Source organism: Athene cunicularia (assembly GCF_003259725.1).
Source record: "Athene cunicularia isolate RWA chromosome 9 unlocalized genomic scaffold, athCun1 chr9_part1, whole genome shotgun sequence".
Classification (NCBI taxonomy): Eukaryota; Metazoa; Chordata; class Aves; order Strigiformes; family Strigidae; genus Athene; species Athene cunicularia.
In genome coordinates, this window is record NW_020799110.1 from 23,905,733 (window position 1) to 23,932,632 (window position 26,900).

Genomic DNA, 26,900 nt, shown 5'->3' on the forward strand with positions numbered 1-26,900 from the left:
GGGGCAGAGGAGGAAAGGAAGGTGTCAGTCCCAACTTTGTGGGCATGCATAATCCGAGACTTGTGATCTGCATGTTTCATGTGCTTGAAGAGAGCCTTGCCCCTTCAGTTTATTTGTGTGTATTTATATACCAGGAGCACTGGCATAGACAAGAAATGCAAATATCAGTGTAAGTAAATGCGAGGTACTTTGGCTATCGAGAAACACATCAAACAAAGGAATCTACCAGTATTGGTCCAATTCCCTAATTGGGAAAGGTCTAGTCAGGAGAGACGTGAATAAAATTCTAAAGCTATTGTCAGTCCTTAACCACGTTGCATAAATTATGTATAGCTGTTCAGTTGAATTATTCTAATATTGTACAGGTGACTTGTAAAGCAAGATGTATTATGCAAAGGTTATTGTAAGGATCTGAATAAATACAGCAGAAGGAAACCTTCTGAGGGTGTCAGTTGCTGCAGAAGGTTTAGATGTCTGTTTTCTTTAGCTAAAAAAGGGATTTAAGAGATGAATGGTACTACCTCCTTGAGTTGTACTACTTTCTGAAGAAATTAGGAGATCATGCATCGGGCCTTTTTGGATTTCTATGAAACAGAGACAAAGGAAGAACAACCCCAAGAAAATGTCTGACAAAATTGAAGACAAATAAGTTCATTTTGCTTATTTTTGTTGTAATATATGAATGCTAGAAAAATGTGAAAAGAAGCAAAAGCAACTGCCAAATGCTTTTAAAAAGAAGCTAAGAGCATATGTGGAGGAAAATTAAACATAAATGTTATCTCAAAGGAGAGGACCCACTTGGAATAAGCATATATATGGCAGTTACATCTAAAATTTGTTATGTTGCTATTGTTTTGTGAAATGACAGAACATCTGCTCAGTCACAAGGCACCAGTAAAATGCAGCTTTATGCCTAAAGCGATATGTCAGTCCCTAACAAAAAAATGTATATAATAGGCTAAAAACAAAGACACATTGTCTTTTTCAGTTGTAGTCATTTCTGACCTAATAATGGTTTAGAAAGGATTTTTTCTTTTTATTTTGGAAAAAAAAAATAAATGGAAGGATTGAGTCATTTATGACTTTTCAAGATTAGGCTTTGTATGTTATTTGTGCATAAGCTGGCAAAATGCTTTGTCTCTGCAAATCATATTTATGTCACTAAAGCACTTTTTAAAAGGCAACTACTCATAAGTACCTTGAGAAAAGATCATGCTTAGTTTACAATTTCTAAATGCCGTATATAATCAGCCATTTTTTGATCACTGTGAAAACACCAGCAAGTGATACGTGTGCTCATATGGTGAGTGGACAGAAGTCAGATTTTACCTCAAAGCTGTCTTTTCAGAGGGGGAAAGCATTCACACTGAAATCCATCATATAGAAAACTAATTAACAAATCCCTCAGGAAACAATTGTTATATGGGATTTGTCTCTGAATATTCCAAACACACAACTTTTCAGTGGCTTTACTCAGAAAGTGTATTCCCTTAGATTGTCATTGTTGTGTTCACTGACCTGAAAAGTCTGAAACTGTGGTGCAAAATGTAATTTTAAAACCTATTTTCTGATGAAATTAGTTTATTATCCTACAGCTTGGAGTTGTCCCCTCAGATATACATGCATATATGACCCCTCAGAAAACAGACTAATCAATGAAATGGATTGAAATTGACACTTTTATTGAACAGTTTTCACAGAGCTAAACAGCTATTATTTAATTAACGTGTAGAAGTATTCAGCTGGAACATGCCTTCATGAAAAACCATGAGAATGAATTTATATGCTAACACACCTGTGGTCAGAGTGAGGTTTAGGGTTAGACTCATCATAGAAAGCTCAGGGGTTATGTGTCACATACTCTTTGAAGCCTCTGAAGTCCGAAGGACTCTTTTATGTGAGTGGGAATGCATATGCTACCTCATCAAGTATTAATAGGGGAGAAAGACAGCAACCAATATCATATGACTTCTTTCTTCTCCATAAAACCATATGTCAGCAAAACTTTTTTTTCAATGTCACTTAAGGTTGGCACCTTTGCTGGAATAAATAAAATGAATGCAGATAGTCATCTGTATCTGACTCAGAGCTGAATACTAATATGTGATTTTTTCCTTTCAGCTGAATCAGATACAGATACTAAAGCTTTCCCACAGAAAGACTGTATAGTTTATCAAAAACCCTTTAGAGGTTTGTGAACCTGATTCAAAGCCTATTGCAGTTAGAAAAAATCCTGATTTAAGTTAGTTTACAGTTGAGTTGCACAGATCTTATTGATCTAGTTACATAACTTTTTAATGAGGGGAAAAAAAACCCTATTGTCTTTCAGATGTGGCAAAAACTTGAAGACTTAATTTTTAAGGTGTTAAGATTCCAGTATTTTCTGGAATCTTAAGCAGGAGATATTTTCTGCTTTGTGAAGGTAAAAGCACTGGTGCCCAGTCTGAAGTCCACTGCGATTGTTTAACCAAAGCATCAATTCTCAGCATCAAGACACGGCGCTCCCAGGCTGGAACTATTGTGCAGAGTTGCCAGAGATGGCTCTGTGGCATTATGCATCAGCGGGCAAAGTGTAAGTCAGCAAAACAAGGCTTAGTTACAAGTGGGTTTTAAGTGATAATTGAAATGCCATGACTGACTCCAATCTCTGATCTCCAGTGTTAAATATGGGCAGGGGACTATGATTCTCTACAGCCATGTGTGGAGAAACAGAAAGTTGTGGTGATTGATGGCAGCAGCTAGAATTGTTCAGGCTTTTTAACAGATCATGGCTGTCTCTGAAGATGCCTTGAACCTTCATATGACCTCCAGCTCCTCTGTTGGAGACCTCTCAGTCCCCTAGCCACAAAGAATTACAGGCATTCCCATCTACACACATCTTCTGGACCTAGCAGAGCTTAATAAAAAGTGAAGATTAATGTCTTTCATTATGACCTTCTTCTAAAGCTCTGCTATCCTAGTCCACCCTGATGCAGTCTGTGCTATTTCAGTGCAGTCTCAGACCTTTGAGAAAGGTTTCTATGACTCTGTGAAAAAAAGAGATAGAGAAATGCTGGCATATGCTTTGCTGTCGCACTAAATCAGTGATCTCACTGAAGTCATGTGGTGGTAGCCAAAGGACAAGTGTTCCTTCAAAATTTGGAAAAGTGAAGGGTGCTAGATCACAAGTCACTGCGATGATGGCATTGCCTTCTCAACAGGGCTGCACAGTGTGGGTGGAGCTCCTCACTAAAGCAGCTACACTATTTCATCTCCTGGAAAGGGTTTATTTATAAATAAACCATTATTTCTGCACAAAGTTGGGCTCTAGTCCATCATTCTAGATGAATGGTAGCCACAGACGGAAAAGCCATTGGAAAAGTTTGGGAAAGAGTATACAAGGTGAAAATGGTTGGTAGGTTGGACCTGAGTTTACTTTGAGTGGTAATGTTGAACTTGTATATAGTAGTTCTGTGTAATTTGATGTCCCTCTCTACTGATCAGCCAAGAAAGAGCTGGGTATGCCTTCATTAATATGGGCAAGGGATGCTGATCTGAGCTACAGCTAATCTCTTTTTGTAGTGAAGGCACTAGAAACCCAGAAGTCTGTAAAGTGCTGCAGTGCACCATGTTGAAAAGCTGAGTTTGTTTCTTGGTCTTTGTACAAGAAGGTGGTGCACCTTTGGTTCAAGTATTTCCTTGTTTTGAGCAAAGGTCAGGGATTGAGTCATTGACACTGAATGAAATCAAATTTTTGAAAAGAATGAGTACCTTAACTGGCAGCAAACATTTCTGCTTTAACTGGCAAACAGTCATTAAAACCCTTCATTAAATTTTATGTCCATTCTGTTCACCACTTAGCCATTTCTTTTCATTCTGAAGGATTATAACTAAGAATGAACGAGTCTTCTCTAATACAGTCAGGACACAATAAATCTGTGAAGGAACTGAGTTATCTTTCTCATAGGCAAGTTTTTCCAATTATTTAAAAAAATGTTGGTTTGTATTGCCATGCCATCAGCCTTTACGCCTGTGAATAACGCGGCTCAACATTAAGCAACTTGTTTATAAAAAACAGTCATGCAGTAACAATTAGAGTGCTTAATGCGCTTCCCCACTAGAGTCCATACCCTCTCCTCCCACTTACTGATCTTCCCACTGCAGTGTGAAGTTATTTGTGTCTTCAGAATGAGCAAACAGATCTTTTCAGTGAAAGGGTGAAAAATTTCCTTAGTTCAGCCGTATAGAAGTTGGCATCTGTTGTTCCATAGAACAGGATCTCTGCTGCACTGATCCAAGCATTTGTCAGCCCCAGAGTGAAGGATGGCAGCTCACAGTATCTGAAGAAGGAGACTATCACACAAGGCTTCCCACTACAGAGAAATTGCTGCATCCATCATCATCCTTTCAACCCTGTTAATACAGTTGTATTAGCCCTGTGCTCCAGTTCCTCCCCCAGCTCCCAGCCCACCTCCTTTTTAGTGTGAAATGTCTTTGAATCTTCAAAGTAGCTACATTTCAAAATACATTTTGCTCAGTACCAAGAATAATCACAGTCCTCTGGGATAAAGCAGATCACAAAGCCTGAAATGGATCTGCAATACTCTGGGGGGGAAGATACTTGTGATGAAGGATATTGGATAGATCCAGAATCTGACCGACTTTGAGAAGCATTACCAAGTCTTTCCATTTCGTTAAAATATTTCCACATAACTAGAATAACAGGCCCTAATTGTACCTTGTCATACCATACAAGCAGAGCTAACATGAACATGGTTTTCATAACTCTGGAAAAGGAGACAAACAAGCTGCTTCCTTGTAGGTTTGAGTTTCGGCTGCGTGAAAGAAGTGATCAGAAATACTAGAATGGCTCTTTCCATCACTTAAAAACAAGAACAACACTCCCAATGTGATTTTCTAATAAGATTCAGAAAAGAAGTTGGTAGTCATGAAATGGGGGTGATGGGTATCGAGGAATGGAAACTTGATAGTAACCAGGGCAACTTAGGTCATGAAAAAATCCACTCTGAGTCAGGGTGGTTCCCTGTCACTGGACTGTAGGGGAAGCTGAGCTGTTTGGGCTTTTCTCTGCAGAAGCTGTCCCACCTTCTCTGATACCCTGAAGCATCCTTTGCACTAGCAACAACAATTACAAGCTGTTGAGGAAGGTGGCCACTGAGGAATGTGGAGCACCTTGGTACTGAAATGTGCAAAAATAGCACATCTCCAGCAGAAGAGGTGCTCCTCTTAGGTGTGGGGGACAGGTTGAAGTTTCTCTTTAATCATCCTTCCTTGATGAATGCCTTATAACAGAATGTATTAGTCTAAGCCAGTTATGTTCTTCCCAAATAGTGCTTCTCTTGTTGTTCCCTGGATAGGCTGGGTTTAGATTCACTGAAAGTTAAATGGTATTTTTAATTTTTTTAACTACCAGTGAACTGAAAAATCATTTATTCTCACAGCATTAATACTAGGCAACTGCTCATGGTGACAGAAGGAGAAAGAGTTATCTAAAGGTCAAAAAGACACGTTTGGCGAGTAAATATGTTGTTATAGCAAGTATGACCTAGTATGACACATTTATATTGATTTTGGAAGAGGCTTTCTAATTCTATATTCAGTCCAAGAAATACATTTCAAGTGAAATTTAATGAACAACTTGCAGTTGGTACAGGAATCTTAAATGATACCATCTTAAAAATCATATCCAGGGGCCAAGGTTTCCAAGTGACCAAGCCCATAATGAAAAGTAGTAAATACCCTCAACTCTTCAAAAGTTGTCAAATATATTGTGGTCTTCAACTGTAAATAACCCAAAATAGGTACTCAGACATCTGCCAGATTGTACTATTGCGGAGGATGGAGGAAGGAAGCAGTCGATTCAATGTGAATGATAGAGCAAGCTTCAACTTTATTGAAAGAAATCACACCTTATATAAGCACTCTACAATAATCATGCATACTACTCACAAATCTATTGGATACAAGTAAAAGGCCACATTATAATATCCCAACCCCTTGTGGCATCTCAGGTATGTCACAACATCCTCCTTCCTCTGACTTGCTTGCTTTCCCAAGGTTGTTTTTACCATCACACTCAAGGCCACTGTGTACCTCAGTTTCTCTCTTTGTTAACATAACAGTCTGTTGTTAGCATAACTGTGCCCTGGGTTTTTTCCTTTATTTACCTCAGATGGCTGCAATCAGCTCCTGCAGAGACCCATGGCCTTGTTCTGCAAGCCATTCTCCAACATACTATGTTAACCAGTGATCTCCAAACTGTGGTTTGCGAAAGGAAGAACTGCAGGACCTCTAGAGATCCCTGTGATGATATTGGTAGATGTGATGTTTTTAATTAAAAGTTTGATGATGAGTTTCCCTGATCATCTGTGGTAAAGAAAATTTGATTATATAGTCTATTATTCCAAAATACTTGGATGTCAGTGCCAGAAAAAGCCTGAGGAGCAGTTCTTGAAAGTGAATGAGAAAATTCTTGTTGCTTTATAAACCCAGCCTGGTCACCAGAGGTAGGAGCTGTGAAAATATTCTGACCATTGTTGGTTTTTCGCTTCTTCCATTTTAGCTGGATGCTGAGAAGGCAAAATTAAAACTGGAAAGATGGGCTTCCCGAGATGCTGGAAGTGGAGGTGGAAGAAATGAAGAGATGGAGACAAGTGGGGATTGTGATGATGAGGATGGCTGTCAAGGATCCGGTGACAGGATTCACACAGCAGGTAAATACAGTTTCTATGTGCACATACAGAGCTTAGAAATTTATAATGTCACAATTAGGTGGACAGAGCTAAGACTTGCACTGCTTAAATTACTGTCAAAACCCTACCACATTCAAAGGATTTGAATCTTAAGCTGAGAAGACCTAGAGTAAAAATAGAATGATACAGACAGTAACCCAATATAATTTAACACTTGGTGTGCAGATAAAAGACTTAAATTCAGAGTGAATAATATCTGCAATAAAATCTAGATCACAGAAATACTGGAAGAGCCTTCCTAGATAATGTGGGCTCTTCAAATAAATAGAAAGTTAATGTCCTTATAGACTGTTCTAAGTGTTAACATAAATATTTATTGGTTGCATAATGACACTGAAGCATGATCCAAACAGGGCTGGCTGAAAGGATATATTCTTGAAAAAAACACATGGTGGTTTGTTGTTTTTTTTTTCTAGCGGTGAGCTTCTGGTTAAATAAAATTTCTTGATAGTCTCAGATGTGCATTCTGCAGTATTTATTCATGATGTTACTTGTCATCAAATGTAGAATCAGCATCAGAATCTAACTTAACTTCTGCAAAAATACTGGCAATTTTAATTCATAGTTAAGTCCTTACTATAGTAAGTCAATAAGAAGTAAGATGTATTCCTTCTGAATACTTGATATTTTTGGTTTATTTTATCTGGAAGTTATGATTCATTTCAGCTCATTGAAATGTAACTGATTTAATTACCACAATGTGTGTAAATGTAATTTGGTTTGGATGTGCTAATATATGAAATACAGGTATAACAGTGTTGAAAAATAATGCTCATTAAGATGGCTGGTGTTAAAGAACTCGGGTAAGTTTTAAACTGCTTCTTCATTCCACTGAAATAAAGAAGTGCCTCTTCCTTGTCCTTTTACCACTGAGTGGGGAGTGGGAAAAGGTATCCTATATTCAGCTAAAACTCACAAACAAGCTGTGATTAGTCTGTAGTCAAGACTTCAGTTGTTCCTATTATGAGTATTTGTTCAGGAAAACAGAGCTTAAATGTGTATTTTGAAATTTGCGAAATGTTAGAATTAGTTTGCAGTACCAGATTATAAATATCTGGAATCTAATTTGTGTTGATGCACTGTGTGATCAGGATACATGAGGTATTACAACACAGGAACAGTATTTTTAAAAATTATTCAATAATTGCGACCAACAGCTCAAGTAAAGATTTTCACTATCTACTCACCACTGGTTTTGAACAGAAAAAACTTCCACACAATGTTATTTTAAAACTATTTGCTTAGGTTTTTTATTGTTTATTGTATTATATACATAAGCAATGAAAAGACTCCTATATGTTTTGGGCCCTCGGGATTTGTGAGGGTAAATACTTTACTACGCTTTCCTCCCTATGTGGAATGATACAAACAAAAGCCAGGTGCTACCTACTCTTCAATGAACAATTAAACTATTAATACGCTGCTTTGGGAGGATGTGTATGCATGCTTACATGGACAATGGCAGATTTCAGGTGTTCAAAAATAAAAACATGAATACTTTCAAGACTTGACTTACAGCTGGTTTAATAATGGAAAACTACTTAATGTCTCTTTTTTCCTTTTTAGCAATCTATTTAATTAAAATAATTTATGCTGATATCATCCTGGATTTAAAAGAATTGTATTTATATAACTAGCTGTTTCAGAGTTTAGTAGGGTATATATCCAATTAAAAAGGTAATTACAATTAATTTTAGAAAATGGTTTTGATTCATAGCAGTAAGAATAAGTATTTCATTGTGTGACAATAGTAATGCTGTTTCATAATTAGCTTTGAAATACTGTACTATATACAAGCCACTAGCAGTAAATCTGTTTTGCATATCTGGATACAGTTAAGAGATAAAATGGATTAATCTCATTATAGACTTTCTTTGCTTTAATAGAATGTTAAAGAAATAAACAAATGTCAGATTAGTTGAATTTCCTCTTGTTGCATGTCTCTAAAATGGTGTTTCTAATTGGACAGCCTGTGTATTTCTTGTATTTCGTGAACTTAAAACCTGTCAAATACATCTGACCATAATTTTGTAGAAGTGGAACATGACAACGTTGGCTATTCCTTGCTTGAAGTACACAATGAATTGAGACATGAATTGAAGCGAAAGCTAAATCCCAAATAAACCCCTGATTTGAAGCTTAGTAAAGTCAGTGGGAGTATTCTTTCTTACTATGGCAGGTTTGGATGAGACATTAACGATAGCTATAAAATGCCACCGATCTCACTGGTGCATGTTGTAGCGTGCAGTCATACAGTAGAACAAAAGGAATAAAAAAGGAATAAAAGCCTTTCAAAGCAGACTTTTTGGGAGAGCAGTCCTGCTTTTAACAACAGGTCCATGGAAAGGAGAAAAAAGAGGAAAGGATTTCAATGGCAACTTCTGAAGTGCTGAATTTAGAATGTAGTAAAAATGTACTACATCTGTTATTTATCTGAAACCTATATGAAAATGATATCTGCAGTTTATTTGTTGAGAGACCTGCTTTGAGCATTGCAAAAGACTCAGATTGCTTTTAGTTTCTGAAAACCTACTGAGTGCTCATTCCTTTCCACTTTCCAGGAAAAAAACCAAACACCTTTTCATTAATAATAAATTGCCAGGAGTTTCATTAATATCTAGGTTACCATCTTCCAAACAGTTCTGTTCATAAGTGTTAAAAGATCCCCCTGGACAGGGTGCAGTGCTCTCTCCCCAGTTTGCTTTTGCAAACTGCTAACAGAAGGCCAGGCTCCAAGGTTTTAGATTTCAGTGTGTACCAGGTAGGTAAACACAGAAGTGGTTCTGTGCTTGGATACTCCAGCCAGGTCCATTGTACATATACTTTTCCCCATTATTTTTTTTTTAGCTGGAGATTGCTGTCTGTATATTTCAGCTCATCTTGCAATGGATAATAAAATCTTGTCCTTTTGTTCTTCACCTTTGAGAGTCATTTCTGCATATCAGTTAATCATTTTATGTCTTCAATGAAGATACAGGGGTATCTGTTATTAGTTATCTGTTATTAGTGCTGGGGTTTTGTCTACTTTTGTTACAAATAAATCTTTGCTTGCCAAATTCATGGTTATCTAAAAAGACCACCACTTACACTTTAATAATAATGGGCTTAACTAGCTATCCTGTATCATGTGTGTTTCATACCAACAAGATAAACAGATTCTCAGGAAACTAGCCTTCTTTTAGGAAATTATGTATGGCAGAAGATACATTAAAATGTCATATTCTCACAGGCCTTACCAATTACCACAAGTATCTCTTCTTGGGAAAAGCTGTGGAAACAGCACTGTTTCTCAAGCAGACCCATGTGTCATTTGTTGGCAAGTACCAACTTTTAAATGACAACATCTGTTAATCATCTTTGAACAAAGCTTTGTTAGGAGACATTTAAGAAGAGGAAAGCAAGCCATATAAATCTTGGGCACGGCTAGGGAAGTTGCTGTGTGATTTACACTGCTTCAGTCCTGCAGGTTTCTAGGCAGAAGGGCAAAGCAGCATCTCAGTCTGAACCTTGCTTAGTGCTGCATGCTCACGTAAGCATAGTCTTAAATGAGCTTCGATCACAGAATGAGCCCACTGGTGTAAGTGCTTATTCTTAAACCCTTACTGGAGCATGATGGGTGGTGGTGGTGTGGAGAAGAGCAAGGACTGCTCAGTGCCTTGCAGGATCAAGTCACAGGAATATTTACTAGGAGAGGGATTAGCATCCTGCCATCCATGAAAAGACAGAATGGCAACAGATTCACATTGTGTTCTGCCTCTCATCTGTTAAGAGAAAAGGAAAAATATTTTCAGTCTGTTCAGTGAAAAGTGGGAAGGAAGTTAGTGCAGGGGATTTCCCCTTCCCAGCTGTGCTGCACAGCTGTATGTTGGTGATGAGGCCCCACCCAAGCACTGACAATCAACATTAGATCTCTATTCAGGGAAATCGTCAGGTGATTAGCCATTGAAGTTCAGAGGAAATGTTTAGACTGGAGGCAGGTACCTGGGTGTAGTGCAAGTCTAAATTCACCTATCTAGAGCTCTGGACTTTGTGAAAGTTGTGGAGCACTCGGTTGAAGAAAGCTTGTGCTGACAGCACCTCTCCACATGGGTCCATAGGCACTCCTGTCTGTGATGGGGAGGACACCGCTATTCCTGGGCTTGCCCACGAGCATGTGTCACTGTACTTTATAGGAAGCTGTATGTTTCACACAGCCAGTGTAAAAGATAAATTAATCCATGCTTCTTGCTAGAGGAACCTGATACGGCATTCTGCCAAGTCCTAGGGAATGTAGCTAGTGCTGCACTAAGCTGTCCTCTCGCTGTCAAGGCAGACAAACAGCACAGGTTAAGGAAAATGTATATTTTAGCCTACCCTTGGGCCTTCCTCCACTGAACAGAATAGAGAAAGGCAAAATGTCTGGTGTACATGAACTGCAGTCTTTGCACCAGGTTCACCCCTCTGAGGGTATAATCTATGAGTCAAAAAAATGAGCCCTCAGATGGGGCATATATTAAGCCCACTCCTTCTGACATGCCTTGAAACTTTAGATTGTTGGGAAACAGAGATGGATTTTACCTTTCCCCTGGCTGGCTGCCTGACTGCTGCACACAGTGATGGGCTCCTGCTTTGTCCCCATCCCAAAAGCAGTGGGTTTCCATGGAGGAACAAGAAGTTACTAACCAGTGCTGACCTTTAGGTGCAGCAGATTTTAAACAGTACTTTAAAATTGTATCTGTTGGTGCAGGCATTCAATAAACAAACACATCCTGTGACATCCCAGACAGACTTTTAACATGACTATGTGTCAAATGTGCTTTATTATTGTGATTTTTGCCAAATTCTTATCTAATCCCAATCACAGTTTTCTTCTGTACTTCTTCATACTTCTTCATGAAGCTCCCTCCTTTTAATAAGAACTTTCTGATTTCAGACATCTCAGTCAGCTATCCTATTTCTTATCACATTTCAGTGCCCAAGTGGGAACCTGTAACAAATTTACTTTGTTAGCACATTCAGATGACATGATTCCACCCTTGGCTTTCTTCTTGGCTGTTTAGACACTCCACTCTTTCTGCTCTAGACAGAATATCAGAAGATATTATCCTGGTTGTAGATTTCTTCTTCAGGCAAATGAAAAGGATATATTTTTTTTTTTTTCCCCAGAATGCCTTTATAAGTGCAGACAAGTAAATTTTCTTTTTCCTCGATGTCTTCTGTCTGATCTGTATCTGCTCTCAACAGCTATGGAAAGTTAATTTATTTTTCTCACGGCTCATGAATGTTTTCATTATCAGTTTTTTCTTTTTAGTATCAAGAATTTTTTATCCTTTATTATATTATCATTCTCCTTGTTTGTCTGTCTTTTCTAGGCATCAATATTACTGTATGAGCTGTCATTTTCATCATACTTCATTTGTATTCACCATGTTACAGGATGCACTTACACTTGTATTTATCCAAATATGTAATTGTACAGCTGCTGATTTTGTAATTATTAGTACAAAACATCAATATTCTGAGATCATAATATCTGCTGGCAGTCAGCCACACTCATCAACTTCTCATCGCCACACATCTTCACTTTCCTCACAAATGATCCTAGTTCACAGAAATACTGCATTTTCAGTGTCTTCCATCTTCCTGCCTAGAGAAACCTCTCCATCATGCCTCATCCCCATCCTACTGCCTTGCATAGCCATTTTTTTACATCCTTCATAGCACAAGATGTTTTATCTCCATCTCTGTTTTAAGAAAGCCTATAAATTCCTTTATTACCCTTAGTGTAAATGCCTTATTCTATCCACAAAACAGCATAGTAACAATTTAAGTCCTTCTATAAGGCTGATTTTTAAGAAAACTCAGTGGTTTAAAAGCTTTGTCGTTTGGGGTGGTAGGTAGAGATGAGCCTCTGTCATCAGGAGCATAAGCAAACCCTGCCAGAGGGCCTTCAGCACATGTGGGGAGAAGTGGGTGGTAGTTCCACGGCTGCAGATTTCTGGCTTTGGCTTCTGTTGCAGAGATACAGTTTGGGAAGAGACATGAGAGCAAAGAAAACCAGAAAAAAATAAATAATTGGGGTGAAAAGTACAGATTTTGATCAATGCTAACTGAATTTGGTAGGATCTGATCCTGAGATGAGTTACCTTGGACTTGTGGTGTTCTCACACCGTTTTCTCATGGGTACACTTTACTAAGCATTTCTGTGGGTGACAGAGACATTTCCTGCAGCCTCTCTCCTGTGAAAATGGGATCAGAAGACAGCTGAGAGGGGCTTCTGAGAAGGGTGTAGGAAGGCAAAGCACTGTGGGGGGAGAAGAAAAAGAAAAGAAAAGAAAAGAAAAGAAAAGAAAAGAAAAGAAAAGAAAAGAAAAGAAAAGAAAAGAAAAGAAAAGAAGAAAAGAAAAGAAAAGAAAAGAAAAGAAAAGAAAAGAAAAGAAAAGAAAAGAAAAGAAAAGAAAAGAAAAGAAAAGAAAAGAAAAGAAGGCGTTTCCCCACCTCTCTTTCCCTGATTAAATCGATTTTATAATCTGCCAACACAGGGATAAGGTATTATGTGTCATTTTAGTGTCCTTCATTACACAGTATAATTTAAACTGAAATGCATGTGAGAAGAAGAGTATAATCATTCCTAATCCTTCCTCAATCTCAGTATTTACATGACAGTTTGAGGTGTAAAGGAAAGGGATTTCAGTTCCTTCAGATTTTCACTCCTAGACCTGAGGTGAGAGAGTTCTCAGTGCCGCCAGCTCTCCTGCTCAGATCCATCCAAGCAGAGGTTTTCTGCCTAGTTGTGTGTAAATGACTTTCTACATGATGAACACATCCCCTTGTAGGAATTTCCCCTAATGCTAATCAGAACAGTAGCTGGAGGAATAACAGGCCAAGTGCCAGCTCTGTGACTCTCTGAACATCTTTGGTACTATCTTTGGTACCTTCAAAGAGGTAAAAAGGTAATTGGGGAAAAGTACGTTTACCATTTCACCAGAGAATGTAAATTACAGCACATTTTTGATCATTTTAGCACCATTTAGACAAAATTAAAAGGTAAAAGCATTTTAGTTGCTTAGGGTATAAAGCCTTCCAATGCACTGTTCCATAAGGGGAAATTAAACTTTGGAGAGATCAAGATAAAGACATTTGGGGCTTAACTGTTTGCAGTAGTTTTGTGTAAGCAGTCATCAGAGACTGCATTGAAGATCACTGAAGGGTAACGTGCTTTTACCAACTTTCTATTAAAAATATTACTAGTAATCTGTGCCCTTTGAATGCACTTATTACAGCAGAACAATTTTTTTACTGACTTTGTCAGCAGTATTTTATCTAGTACATTTCCACAGGACCGACTTGGGTGTGTACACACATTTCTGAGATGTGTTTGGAAAACAACCCTAAACTGAAAAACTCATTAGTGTGGTCTTCCAATGAATTCCCACTCACCAACATTCCTCACAGGTTTTAATAAAATGGACTTTGTTTAAACAAAAAATATCACAAAGCTGAATGGCCCCAAACAGGAACAACATAAGTCAGACCACAAAAAGAATAGATGAAAAGAGGCAGCTTGGTATATGATGGCTAAAACTGTGAGAATGACAAGCTTCCAAGAAAAATTGCCTTACTAAACGCGTGAAGCAGACTGCTTTTCACTTCAGACTGAAACCAGTTCACAGGTAGATACTGTGACCCCACGCTCATAATGCCTACTTCTGTGAATGTCACTTGCAAGCATCAGGCTGGCACCCAGAGCTTAGAGGCCATGCTAAATGGAGAGTAAAACCCATCCTCCTCAAGTAATTCTTGTGAGCTGTGTGATTTAGATCCTTCTGACAAGAAATTCACTTAAGAGCTCTAATATCTTGGTCATGCCAAGTAGTGATAGGATAAATGTGAAGGCTAAGGCAATTTGCCCCCAAAATGCCATAAAGTCAAAATTAATTAAGAGGAGTTAACAATGAAAGGTCCTTCAAATTACTTAAAAATAGATAACTTGTATAACTTAATGGAAGCTCAGTTTAAAATGCTAACTCCATTATGCTATACGTTATCGAAACAAGCCTAAGGAAAACCTTCACCCGCGAGTTTTCATGCCACACAAGGGCAAACTTACCTGGTCACAGCTAAGTGACGGGAGTATTAGTGCCCGCCCCACGTGCTGCGTGGCACCTCTGCATACCCCTCCTCCTCCTCTTCAGCCCCAGCATGCTCACCAGTGAAAGCAGAAGGAGAGTGAGGAACTAAATACAGTGGATCGCTGTGCCATTTAAATCCCATGCTGCTTTGAAGCATTCGCCATGCTACTTTGTTTTAGGGTTTTAGTAATATCCTGTAGTACCTCTAGCTGTGAGAAGCAATGTGTTTGCACATGGGGATATCTGGAGGGAAAAAACCCACACATTTCTCCAAGGAAGGAAGATGGTTAAAGCAAACCTAGGACCTTGTTTATTGCAAAGGTACATTATTTCAGGTTGATTAAGGTTATCAACTACTGCAACCTTAAGGGCTTTATGAAACCCTCTGCCATCTCTCACTGCATACAAGTGAAAGGCAGATAGCACAGCTGTTTGGCAGTGGAAGTAGACCCAAAACTCACTGACAAATGAAAATACAGTTTCTGTTTCTCCCTGCTGCCACCTTCCCTTATGATTCATGAGGAAAACCTAAGCAGTTGCTGTTCCTTTAAAGGAGGGAAAGAATTGATTTGGTGTGTTTGCCCTCCCTCACTCTCTTGAACCAGTGTTTCTTGGAGGTGTTTTGTCTTTGCTTTTAGGGAGAAGATGCCTTGAGTATACCAGGTATGCATTTTGAGGTTTTCTATTCCTTGATTGTCCATTTTAAGGTATAATAATACTCCTTAAAAGAGTGCTGTTGTGCCTGAAGCCAACAGATATGCTATCAGAATGTCTCAGGTGAGAAATTTAGGATCAAAACAACACCCTGAAAGAAAGCACAGTTTAGTTTTACAGTAACAGAGAGCACAGTACAAATGTTCTGTACTCTATACTCAATTTACTACAAGCAGAACAGAACTTCAGGCTGGAGTGTGTGACATAGCAACAGGATCATGAATTTACATGGCTAGATCTGGCTGTCTTTAGATCAAGCTATTTATAATAACTTAAACCAGGTGATCTTGAACACAGTTAAATACCTTCCTTGAAAAGAGTTCGAAGATTAGCACATTATTCCTCAGCAGGTGATTTTGCATCTGATTTATCCCACAGTGTCTTCTGTCTACTGGATTTTAAGTGATTATTTCTGTCCTTCTGTCCTGAGGGCAGTTAAGTAATATTTCTCTGAAATTCAGTACTTTTCAGGATGGACAGGACAGCTGACACCTTTCTGAGGCATTTTAGGGTGTCATGCAGGTTCAAGGAGGCTATAATGCCATCTGCTAGCCCAAAACCCAAGGAACTGGATATAGCTTGCAGAACTGCAAAGTTAGAAACCTAAAAGTTTCTATATGACATGCAGGAGTGTGGAGAGTGAACCTGTGCAAACAGGGTGAAATCTCTAGATTATGGATTACTAAGAGTTTTCAGTGATGGAAAAGTCAGCTGGATACGGGATCCTACAGCAAACCTTCTAACACTGGTTTTAATCGGTTTTGCTCCATTTGCATCTATTAATTGTCTCTCATGTTCTATCAAAGTTCTCTCAGAAGCTTTTTTGTCCAAATTACATCTCTATTCCAGGTTCAGGTTCCTGAATACCAGAATGAGAAAATGTTTTCTTTCCTTGTCTTCCTGTCTTTTAAGATTTAGACAGATTATCTAACATTCTCTAGGCTGTCTCATTAATCAGTCTCTCAACCCCTCTATTGTGCTTGTTCTTCTGTCAATATCTAATGGTTTGTCAAGACAAATTTGAATTATTTCTGAAATAAAATACCATAAGAAACCAACCGAACTCTGAATATGACTAATGATATTTTGAAATTAATAGATTATATTTTTTAATCTTTTGAGGTATCTTTATCACATTAGACTTTGTTCATCTTCTAAATAAACCCTTCTGTCAAGTTTGCAAATTAGTCTTCATTTCAGCAAGATTCCAGTCCATTTCCTATTTTAATGCTATCTGAAAAGATGCACATTCTTAATCTAGATATAATTTGCACAAGCAAACCTACCTTGCACAAGTGACCTACCTGGGTAGCAGCATTCCCAAGAAAGGGGTGAGTCCCAGTTGTCTGGTGCTTTTTAGGAGAAATGTAATTAGGATTTTGAAAGAGCTGAAAGCAATAACTGTATATTCTGATGAGCAAACATTTACTTTTGAATAATCAGATAATATGATTTCTGGCACTGTGTAAATCATAAACTGTTGTCTGAAGTCCAGATGAAGCACAAATGTTAAATAGTGATGATCCAGGTAGCGTATGAAGGTAACAACTACTCTTTCAAACTTTATTCCATTATTTGTAAAAATCATTAAATATTCTCAAAATCACAGTTGTAGCCCATTTACCATTGAATTGTTGTCGACAGTTAACAGTTAATTCACAAAGATAAGCAGGACTAGATCTGTATGGGCAATGGAAAACCCTTTGAATCACTAGAAAGTAGGTACATTGAAATCCACTGATGAGGTGAAATTCCACATTGTGCATGCCCAAAGCTTAGCCATTATTTGCACAGAGAACCTCAGAACTTCTCACCTTTCAAAACTGTGTGCCATTAATCTCAAATTAAAGGGATTAAAGAGAATTTGCCATTGCAGTATTGAAACTGCCAAGTAATAAATCATCATCTGATATTTATAGCCCAAAATTAAGACTGGTGACTCAGAACGCTGCTGACCGTTTAGTAGTGAAGTCCTAATAATCTGATCTGGAACTATAGGGAGAGGAGTAGCTTTCTGATGTGAAGTCAGACCAGTAATTTCCTATTTAAAATTTGATTAGATAAAATCTTTTGAACATGTGCTTGTAAAAGAACAGCCTGTTTAAATATGTATACTGCTGCAGCACATGCACTGTGCTGCTGCAACTAAAGCCAGCACAAAGAACATTTGCACTAACCTGAACATGCTGGGGGGGGGGAGGAGGGAGGCATAGTGCCCAGGGCTAACCTAACCTACATCAGGATAAATCTCTTACACGATGGAAACATTAGAGCTGGTGGTGGGGGAAATGGAGTTTTCATCTGATAAAAAAAGCACAGACTTGGTTTTGTATTGAAAAGGTATAATTATCCAAAACAGAAACATTTGGTAACACGTGCAATTGGAAGAACATTAATTAGAAGTGATATTTTTGTAGGTTTTTAAAACAAAAGGAAAAATATAGATTCAGGCTGGGATGTTTTGCCACCTGCAAAAAAAAAAAAAAATTAGCATTTTTAAAGCCATCTAGTAAGCTTGATATTTTCAGCCAGAAAGTTCTTCCTGATTTAAAGCCATTGTATTATAGAATTCAGGAGAAAGAATAAAGGCCAGAAAAATCAAGATGGGGGAGTTTGGCCTAATTCTGACCCAGTAATCATCACTGGGAATTTTGCCTTTGACTTAATGAGGTGACAGTTTGAGCCAAGAAATGAAGGGTTAGATTCTGCTGCCCTCCTCCACTCTGCACAGGACAGTACCCCACAGTAGTGACATACCTGCCTGAGAGGCTGCCTGCGAAGTTCCTGCTCGGGATGAACTGCAATGATGTGCCTGGCCTGTGCCAAAACACAGAAAACGACATTGTTTCAGGTTAAAGAACAGTGACTGTCTTTTTCTCATATCCTGATTTACATAATTTACAGAGGTCATGGCAGCAATTCAGAATCAGCTTTTGATAAAAAAGCATGCTGTCAAAACTGGGATAGAGTCCCATTTCAAGTTAAAGTACCAGAATCCCATTACAACAGTTTAGTAAAATTGTAGCCAAGCTGGAACATTTTATCAATCGTCATAAAAAGTACTCACAGAGTAGTCCTGGGAATTGAAATACACACGTTATGTTCATATATTTTAGAAAATTATTATTTTTGAAAGTGACTGACTAGTTACGTTCACTGGAAGTTAGTTTTTCTCTCTTCATGGGCCTCTTCATTTTTTATTAAAACCACAGGGATTTTGAAAAATATTCACATTACCAGGCAGTGTGGTAAATACCTGCTGCATTTGTGTTCATTCCACTGACCTTAGGTGAGAGAATTTGTCCTGGAAGTTTCCTGCCTTATGCCTGAGGGTGGGTTTCCTGCTACACTCCTCCTCCTTCCAGATACTAAAAGATGTTTCCATTCAGTTCTCCTGGCAGAACCTGTTTGTTCGGGTTGAAGGCAGGGATGCTGTTGCCTTCCATGGCACTCCCCCAGCATCATCTGTGCTCTGTGCAGGATCACCACCATCCTTGTGGGTTCCATTACAGCCCTCCAAGTTATGAACGGGAGCATGAAACCAGCCAAGGTGCTGCCTGGGTTTTATTCTTCCAAAGCTGAGGTAAAACCCTCATCCTAGTCATGAGCCCTACAATCACATTCAATTCATATTTGGAGTTTTTTCTTGCAGTTGCAGAGCAATTCCTTGGTTGGCGCTATCACTTCTTTTTATGTTTTTTTCATCAGACGTGTGGCCAGACAGCTTTTCAAGAATCACACCTATCAAAGTCCAGGCATTGCCTCCACAGATTCAGTAATTCAACATGGAAGATCCCTCTCCTCTCTCTCTCAAACACATGCACACACCCCGCAGAAACACTCACGGGTGTCTGTTCTTCCCGGTGGCCTGTGGAGTTTTCATAGAGCAGAGTGTCTCCTGCTCAGGTTCTTTAGTGCTTAGAGGGGATTCCTGCACTAGTGAGCAGCATGTGAGATTCCTCTGAAAACAGCATCTGAGCGTGACTCTCTCTAGTTCCCAGTGAATCTGTTGGATATACAGTCCTGCCCAGTTGAGCAGGAAAGTACTCGCTGTCTCCGGACTACTTTAAAGCTTTGACTCACTTGATGTAAACTCCACTTGGCTATCATGAACTGGAAAGAGCTTAATCAAAAAACCCCACTTTAATCATATTCCAAGGTCCTGTGACATCTCAACAGATCCTTGACAGCTTGTCAGTAAATGAAAAAGATGCATGACACTAATGGGGACACAACAGTGGTGCAGTATCATACCCGAATGCATCACCGGGAAATGCCCAGTGGGAGTCTCCCCATTAATCCAAAAAACCCCCAAGTAATCAATGTCCATCCATGAGACTAAAAAAACACAATCCTTTTGATTTAATGCAGAAGCCTAGGTACTGTCAGCTGAACCTTGCTACTTTAAAATCAGTTTGCATAGTCTTTGTCAAGCACATTTGCATAATCTATGTCACAACAAAAATTGGAAGTGTGTTGTATCAAAGAAGATTTGAAATGAATTTTTTTAACTGCAGATAAATCATAAACTTATTTTTGCAAACTATATGAAAATATATTGCAGACTATAAAGAAATCTACTCAAAGGAGCAAATACGCAACCACAGAAAATATTTTTATATCTGCATAAATACACTGAAACCCCATCAATCTGCAGAATACATCAAAAGAAGGTTTTATAAGAAATAAGCAAATTATAAATTCCTAGAGTGACAATTTTCTTCCACAGATTATGCAAACATTATGTATGCTTCAAGTAAAGTTGCATTTTATTAAAAATGTAACTCATGATAAAATAGATGTAACATTTGAATAGCAATTTAGAGTTTATATTATTCTTACCTTATAAAATAATATTGAAAAAATGAATTGAGCTAACACAAGTGTATTCAGTATGCATGAAATTTCTATTTAGTCTGTAAAATGCAGAGCGGATAGATAGTAGCCATTTCCCAGTACTGTAATTACTGTGTCACCATTTGTAAAGCATTTATGTAAAGTACAATACTTCTGATTAACCATGTACAAACTCTCTGCATCTTGTTAAAAATCAAACCATTGATTTCAAATCCTTTACATTGTGCTGATATCGATGAGTGCAATGTAATCCATCACTACTTTTATTTTATATAATCAAACACAATCCTTTCTGTATGTGTTCTTTTTAGACTTGTGTATTATACACATTATCTTAACACTGTAGTTTTTTAAAATCAGCAGAACATTACAAAAAAGGAATTCTTCTTTAGTTGTTCCCTCATGCTACAAAGAAGGTTTGAACACTGGCACAGGTTCCGTCTCCTTTTTTGCAGATATGTGCATTGATTTTGGTGGAGATTACTTTTCTGTGTTTGCTGTACTTTCCTGAAAGAGCCTTAATATTAAATCTTTGCAATGATGCCTTTTCCATGCTGGTCACAGCTGTTTGAAACTAGATAAAAACTAAGAAGTTTAGAAGGTAAATAGTCAAAATAAAAATTCTCTCCTAGCAAGCGTTCAGGCTCTCTTTTCATTTCATTCATGCATCACACATCTCTCATTGATTTCTGAGATTTGGGATGTGATCATAAATTAACTTCCGAGGCAGAAGGCTTTCCCTTGCTAATCTCTTCTTTGGGAGTGGCCTGTCATTTGCAGGAGCAGGCCATGTATTTGTGCCCTTTTCAGAGCTGCAAGGCACATCTCAGTGTGGATGTTGCCCAGCAGCTCCTCGGGCAGCTCCTTCAGCGGAGCATTTGCAAGGGCAAGGGGGAGTACTGGGAGGAATAGTTTGCAAGATCAGTGGCGGGTTGTCACGCATGTCCTTGGCACGCAGTGGGAGGTCCCTCTCCTGTACTCTGGTCTGATATAGTTGCGTTAGTGTGGCATTAGTGATCCTGAACTAGTTGATCTTAGGCCTCAGCAAGGCTTGATAGCTTGCCATCACAGCCATGGTAAGCCCCGGTAATGTATGTTTGAGCTGGGATGGAGCATGGCAGAGTATGCTCCCAACTGCCTGCCACAGCACGTCTCCCTGCCTCACGTTTGCAAAATAAGCAGATATGTAATCTGTTTTCTCCTGAGGTCTCTTACAACTCACGGTTACTGTAAATGTTATACATAGAGTACATTAACACTGCTGTCTTGGAATGTAAGACTTTTGTTCTTGGAAGGTGTTAAGATATTATGAGCTTAAGGAGATTTGTTCTGAAAAGAATTTAGAAGAAAATTGCCCGGCGTTAATGCCTTAAAATGCCCATCATCAAATGCATGACTGCTAAACTCCCAGGCAGTATGTGGTAATGTAATAATTGATGAAGCTGTGGGAAGCTTGCACCTTTTTCTTGAAAGTACTGTATTAATACTCTTTTTTTAATTCTTCATTAGGCTAATGTAGTGCACATGTGTTAGTGCTAAGGAAAACCAGTTGTTACAGGTTGTAGATAAATTTAATGTGATTATTGCCATATTTTAATTAAATACTTTTTAGCAAAAAATATACAAATGTGATGAAATTTAATGACTACAGATTAATAACACAGTGCATGAAGAGTGATACTGTTTGGCTTATTTTTAACGTATTTATTAGAGTTGGAGACTTGATTAGTGTAACTAATCAAAACAAAAGTGTAATTTCAAAATGGACAACAGAAGTCATTTCCCAGGGATCCAAATTGTGCATATAAATTAACAAACCCTCTACATGAGAACTGGTCAGATACTTTTAATATTCTTTAGCTGCTAAATCAGCTGTATGTGCAGTAAACCAGCTACATGGCTGCAGTCATCTTTTTTCCTGTTCAATCTAATAGCTTGGAAAATAATGTCAGGAGTAAATCTCAGGAAGTGGAGAGATGCATGTGGTTAGGGCTTTTGTGGGGGCTTCAGTTTTGACAGTTTCTTGAAGGAGAAAATTATTGGATCTGTTGGCTAGAACCAGATGTGTGAGCACCTGTGGATTAGTGGTACTGAGAATCGAACTGAAACTATCAAGGCTCAGAGATTTGGGGGGGACATATACTCTGTTTAATTAAAGAAATCATCTTTGAGCTGACTGTAATAAGAGTTTCAGATTAGCTCCTTAGAGTAGCTGGATGTGTTAAACACCTGTGGCGTTTTTGAGATCCACAACAGTCCCCAAACAGTGGTACAAAGGGTTTGTATTCTCTCCAGCACCAGATAAATGTGGAGCCCCTAACCCCATGATCCTTCCGAAACAACATTCTTTTTCACCTGTCAGCTAGTAAGAATCCTGTGGAGAGCTCCTGCAGACATTGTTTTTCATAATTTCTCATGGAAATTGATGAGAAATACTAATAATGAGAAAAAATATTGCTAAGTTCTCTTCTTTTTCAACCCCAGATCTTCTCTTTATTACAGTCAGTCAAAAAATTCCAGACTATTAATATGCCAAAATGTTAATGTTGCTCCATGGGATCTGTCATCTTCATTAACATCAGCTAAGTACCTGCCTTTAGTATTTTAATCTTTTGAATATGTATTAAAAAATTCACACAAGTTTTCAATACAGTAGTATATTAGCAAAAAAATTAATTGCCATATATAATGAAGAACATATATTGGTATTATGTGCTCTATTAAAATAAAATTATATCTAACTTTAAATAATATTTATTTTAAAATTTAAAACAGGTCATCTTTGAAGATGAACAGACATGGCCCCTTGCCAAAAGAACAATCAGATTTTATGCTGCAGAATATATAGAAAATCATAACAAACTTAATTACCTTTACTACTGCTAAAGGCCCTTCATATCTTAGCACTCTTGAGATTTAGCAGATTGTATCACATCGTCCTGATTAACAATTCTGACTGACAAATGAAACATTCTGATTTACTGAAATTAAAAAAAAATAAATCCATTTTAAAAGACAATATGTGAACAGCCTCAATTTAAAACAGTGTAACAGTTTACAATAGATGTTTAAACTTGAGTGTATTTGCTCAAACTACATGAACTGTTTGTGCCATGTGAATAAGTATCAGAATAGTTTAAATTTTATCTCTCATCTCTTCAACCTTTCTTAGGGGTGAGTATCTCAGTCTAAGGAGATGATGATGATGATTATTATTATCATGTTTTTCTCACAGGAAACAGTACAATGATCACTTTTCATGATTTCTAGATACTAAGAATCCACACAGTATTCAAAATCTCTTATTTTTATCTGAAATTATTGGGCACTTCTGTCATATGAGAATGTTTTAAGATCTCAGAAGTCTCAAATTTAATTTTATTCTGGGGGTCATTAGAAGAAAGCCCAAGCTCTGGAGCAGGTTACCTTCGTAGGAAGACCCTCCTGATGGGAGCTGAGGGAAGAAAATGAGACAGCATTTGTTGCAGAGCACATGAGCGTAGGGAGAGTAGCTGAACATTTCAGAGGGAAAGGCTCTTTTTCTAGCTGTGAAATGTAAACCCAAACTTTTGCTTTCTGTAACATTCCCTTAGTATTTTTTATGAGTATAAAAATTAAATATTCATTTTCTGACACTATCTCAGGAGCTGACAGTCCCTTATGATTCAGATATTGGCATTTTTCATAGGTAGAAAAGAACATGTTCAGCAGGGGCTTGGGATGGGAATAAAATCCCCAGTGTCCCTTTAGTGCTCATGTAGCTGTGGTGGTTCACACAGCCATGTCTCCCTTGAAAGTTCATGCTCCTGGTCTTTTCAGCCTCCTTCAGCATCCTTCTCTGAGCTCCCAGTTTCCCTGTGCCACAGCACTGCAGATAACATGCGTTGCCTTTTCTCCGGGTGTGCCCAGGCTCGTGCTCCTTGGCTCGACTGACGCCTACTTTCATTAGATGCTCTTTCCTGGAAGTGCTGCAACTTGATCACACATAGCGCTGTATTTGATCACGGTAACTCTATTTGAACCTAATTCTCTGCTAATTCTTTGCAAGCCTTCAGTGTCAATCAGAAATCTCTTTCCAACATCCTCCAGACACCATTCTCTCTCTCAGTTTGAGAGATGCCAGTTTCTACAGCCTGGCACTATGTAATCAACCAAGCAAACCCCTCACCTGCCTTCAGTGCCAGCTCCTCCTGGCTGGCTCCAGCTGCAGCAAAACTTGCCAAGGCCAAACACAGAGCATGGACAGAAGTGGCTGATGAGGGCAGAAGCTCTGAACTCTTCTGGACTTAGGCTTTCCAACAATAACAGTATTCAGGGTAATTTTTTTTATATGATAGTAATTTAAGATGAGAAGAGAAATAACATCTCATTACTGTTGAGAGAACACACGTTGCTCATCTTATCGTTGTGCCCAGTACGTGACTTTATAGCGGCCTTCCAGTACTTAAAAGGGCTACAGGAAAGGTGGGGAGGGACGCTTTATCAGGGGGTGTAGGGATAGCATAAGGGGTAACGGTTTTAAACTGACAGAGGGCAGATTCAGATTAGATCTAAGTCAGAAATTCTTCCCTGTGAGGGTGGTGGTGCCCTGGCACAGGTTGCCCAGAGAAGCTGTGGCTGCCCCCTCCCTGGCAGTGTTCAAGGCCAGGCTGGACGGGGCTTTGGGCAACCTGGGCTAGTGGAAGGTGTCCCTGCCCATGGCAGGGGGTGGGACTGGAGGATTTTTAAAGATCCCTTCCCACCCAAACCATTCTATGATCCAGAGCAGATAAAAACAAGCTTCGTTCCTTCTGAGCTTTCTTTTGCATCATACCAGATTTTCGTAGTGTTTCCTTCTGTTGGAGTGAGAGCATCACAGGTAATTTTCCCTGATGCCTGCCAGTATAGCTCCCTGCCTCTGGGGAGCTACTGTATGCATGGGACTGATTCTCCTGCCACTTACACTGATCTGAAGTGGACAGGGAGAGGGGAAGATTTTTTTTGTTCTAAGGAAGCAGTTACGCTCAGACACTGATAACTCTAAGGCAAGTCCAGTATTTGGTCTCCTACCCAGTATGATGTGCTATCTATATCCTGATGTCCCATCAGGAATCAGATTATCCTCCCAAATCACCTGGGTTTGTAATCAAATGGCATTCTGGGGAGTGGATTTTACAGCTTCTCATTAAGCTGCAGCTCTGCCCTAGCTCTGGCTGTGGCTGGCCTTTCAGTGTGTGCATGTGTGCTCACACACATGTGCATGCACACGCACACCCCGATCATTCTGCCTGTTTGCATTCATATGGGATCCCATTTAATCTCCTCCTTTCATTTGTCTTTGGCCTGTGCTTATCAGCTGAACTAGTGTCTGTTTGCTTTCCCAGCTGCATGTTACAGGCTCGGATTACTGTAACTTTAAAAAGTAACAGTTGTTTAATTAGAAAGAGTTTCCAAACTGTCACTGGAGTGCCAGATGCAATAAATGGAATCATCCTGCCCCTCATTTCTTTTCTTTTCTCCCCAACACACCCTACACCAACCAAGCAATAATCAGCCTATGAAAGAAAAAAAAATAGCCAGAGAAAAGCAACATTAACAGATGTCAGCCCCATAGAATGAGCTTCAGTATATCAACCCATCTCAAAAAAAGTAAACTCAGAGGTCTGCTCTGCTTCATTTGCCATCGTATTCATAAGTGTCAAGTGTCATATTTATTGCTTTGTCATATTTGAAGTTGTATTTTTAATACTGAGGAAACTATCATAAAACCTATTGCAATACTTAAACATCGCTATTAAAGTGAAAAATTTTTCCATAAAAGTAGATTCTCTAGTGGAATTATGGCCCTGGTGAAAGTGTACTCCATTTCAGCGTGCTTGAAGGTGTGCTGCTTGGGTAGCGTGCTAATATTATACCTAGACGTATTGTCTGCAGGCACTGGACACAATCCTCTGGGTGTGCAGAAATTAGATAAGGAATAATTCTTTTCTATAATACTATCCCTTGTGTAGTCTTCTGTGCAATACAATAAAATTAATTCAGCTTCTCTCCATAGAGCTTATCTTCTGTCCCAGCATTAGAGCGTACTTCTCTCTGGGCAACAAATATTTTCTTACTTCATTGTGTTAGAAAGTCCAGCATTGGTAATTTACAGAACAATTTTGATTCCAGAGTCAGCCTATAACTCCATGTGTGGTTTTGCAACATGCAACTCCTAGGTTAAATTGAAAAGGGAAAAATAAACATGCTGCAAAGCAAGCTAGTAGTGTGATGTGAGAGTGGTTATACTGCCTTTGTTAGAGCACATCTTGGAGCACTGCTCAGAAGCTAGGACACCCATCCTTAAGAGAGCCTCTGTACATAACTTAGCTTATTTACACTGTTGCTGACCTGCAATTCAGATACTCTATTCAAATTACTCGTGAGACTATAAATGCTTTCAGACTGTATCTTTCCAAATATAAATAACAATTTAACCTTTGGGGGG

General features: G+C 38.6%; 1 protein-coding gene across 2 annotated transcripts in view; it reads left to right on the top strand.

Annotated features, from left to right (window-relative positions):
* The window catches only part of LOC113483530 (glypican-5-like), a 367,287-nt gene that overhangs the window by 263,625 nt on the left and 76,762 nt on the right, over positions 1–26,900 (top strand). For both annotated transcript variants that reach the window (XR_003399037.1, XM_026855147.1), the window contains exon 7: positions 6,563–6,713. Coding sequence is in view for 1 of the 2 variants with exons in the window: in XM_026855147.1 (XP_026710948.1) it covers positions 6,563–6,713 (151 nt within the window). In the remaining variant the exon portion in view is untranslated. The remainder of the gene's footprint in view (positions 1–6,562; positions 6,714–26,900) is intronic.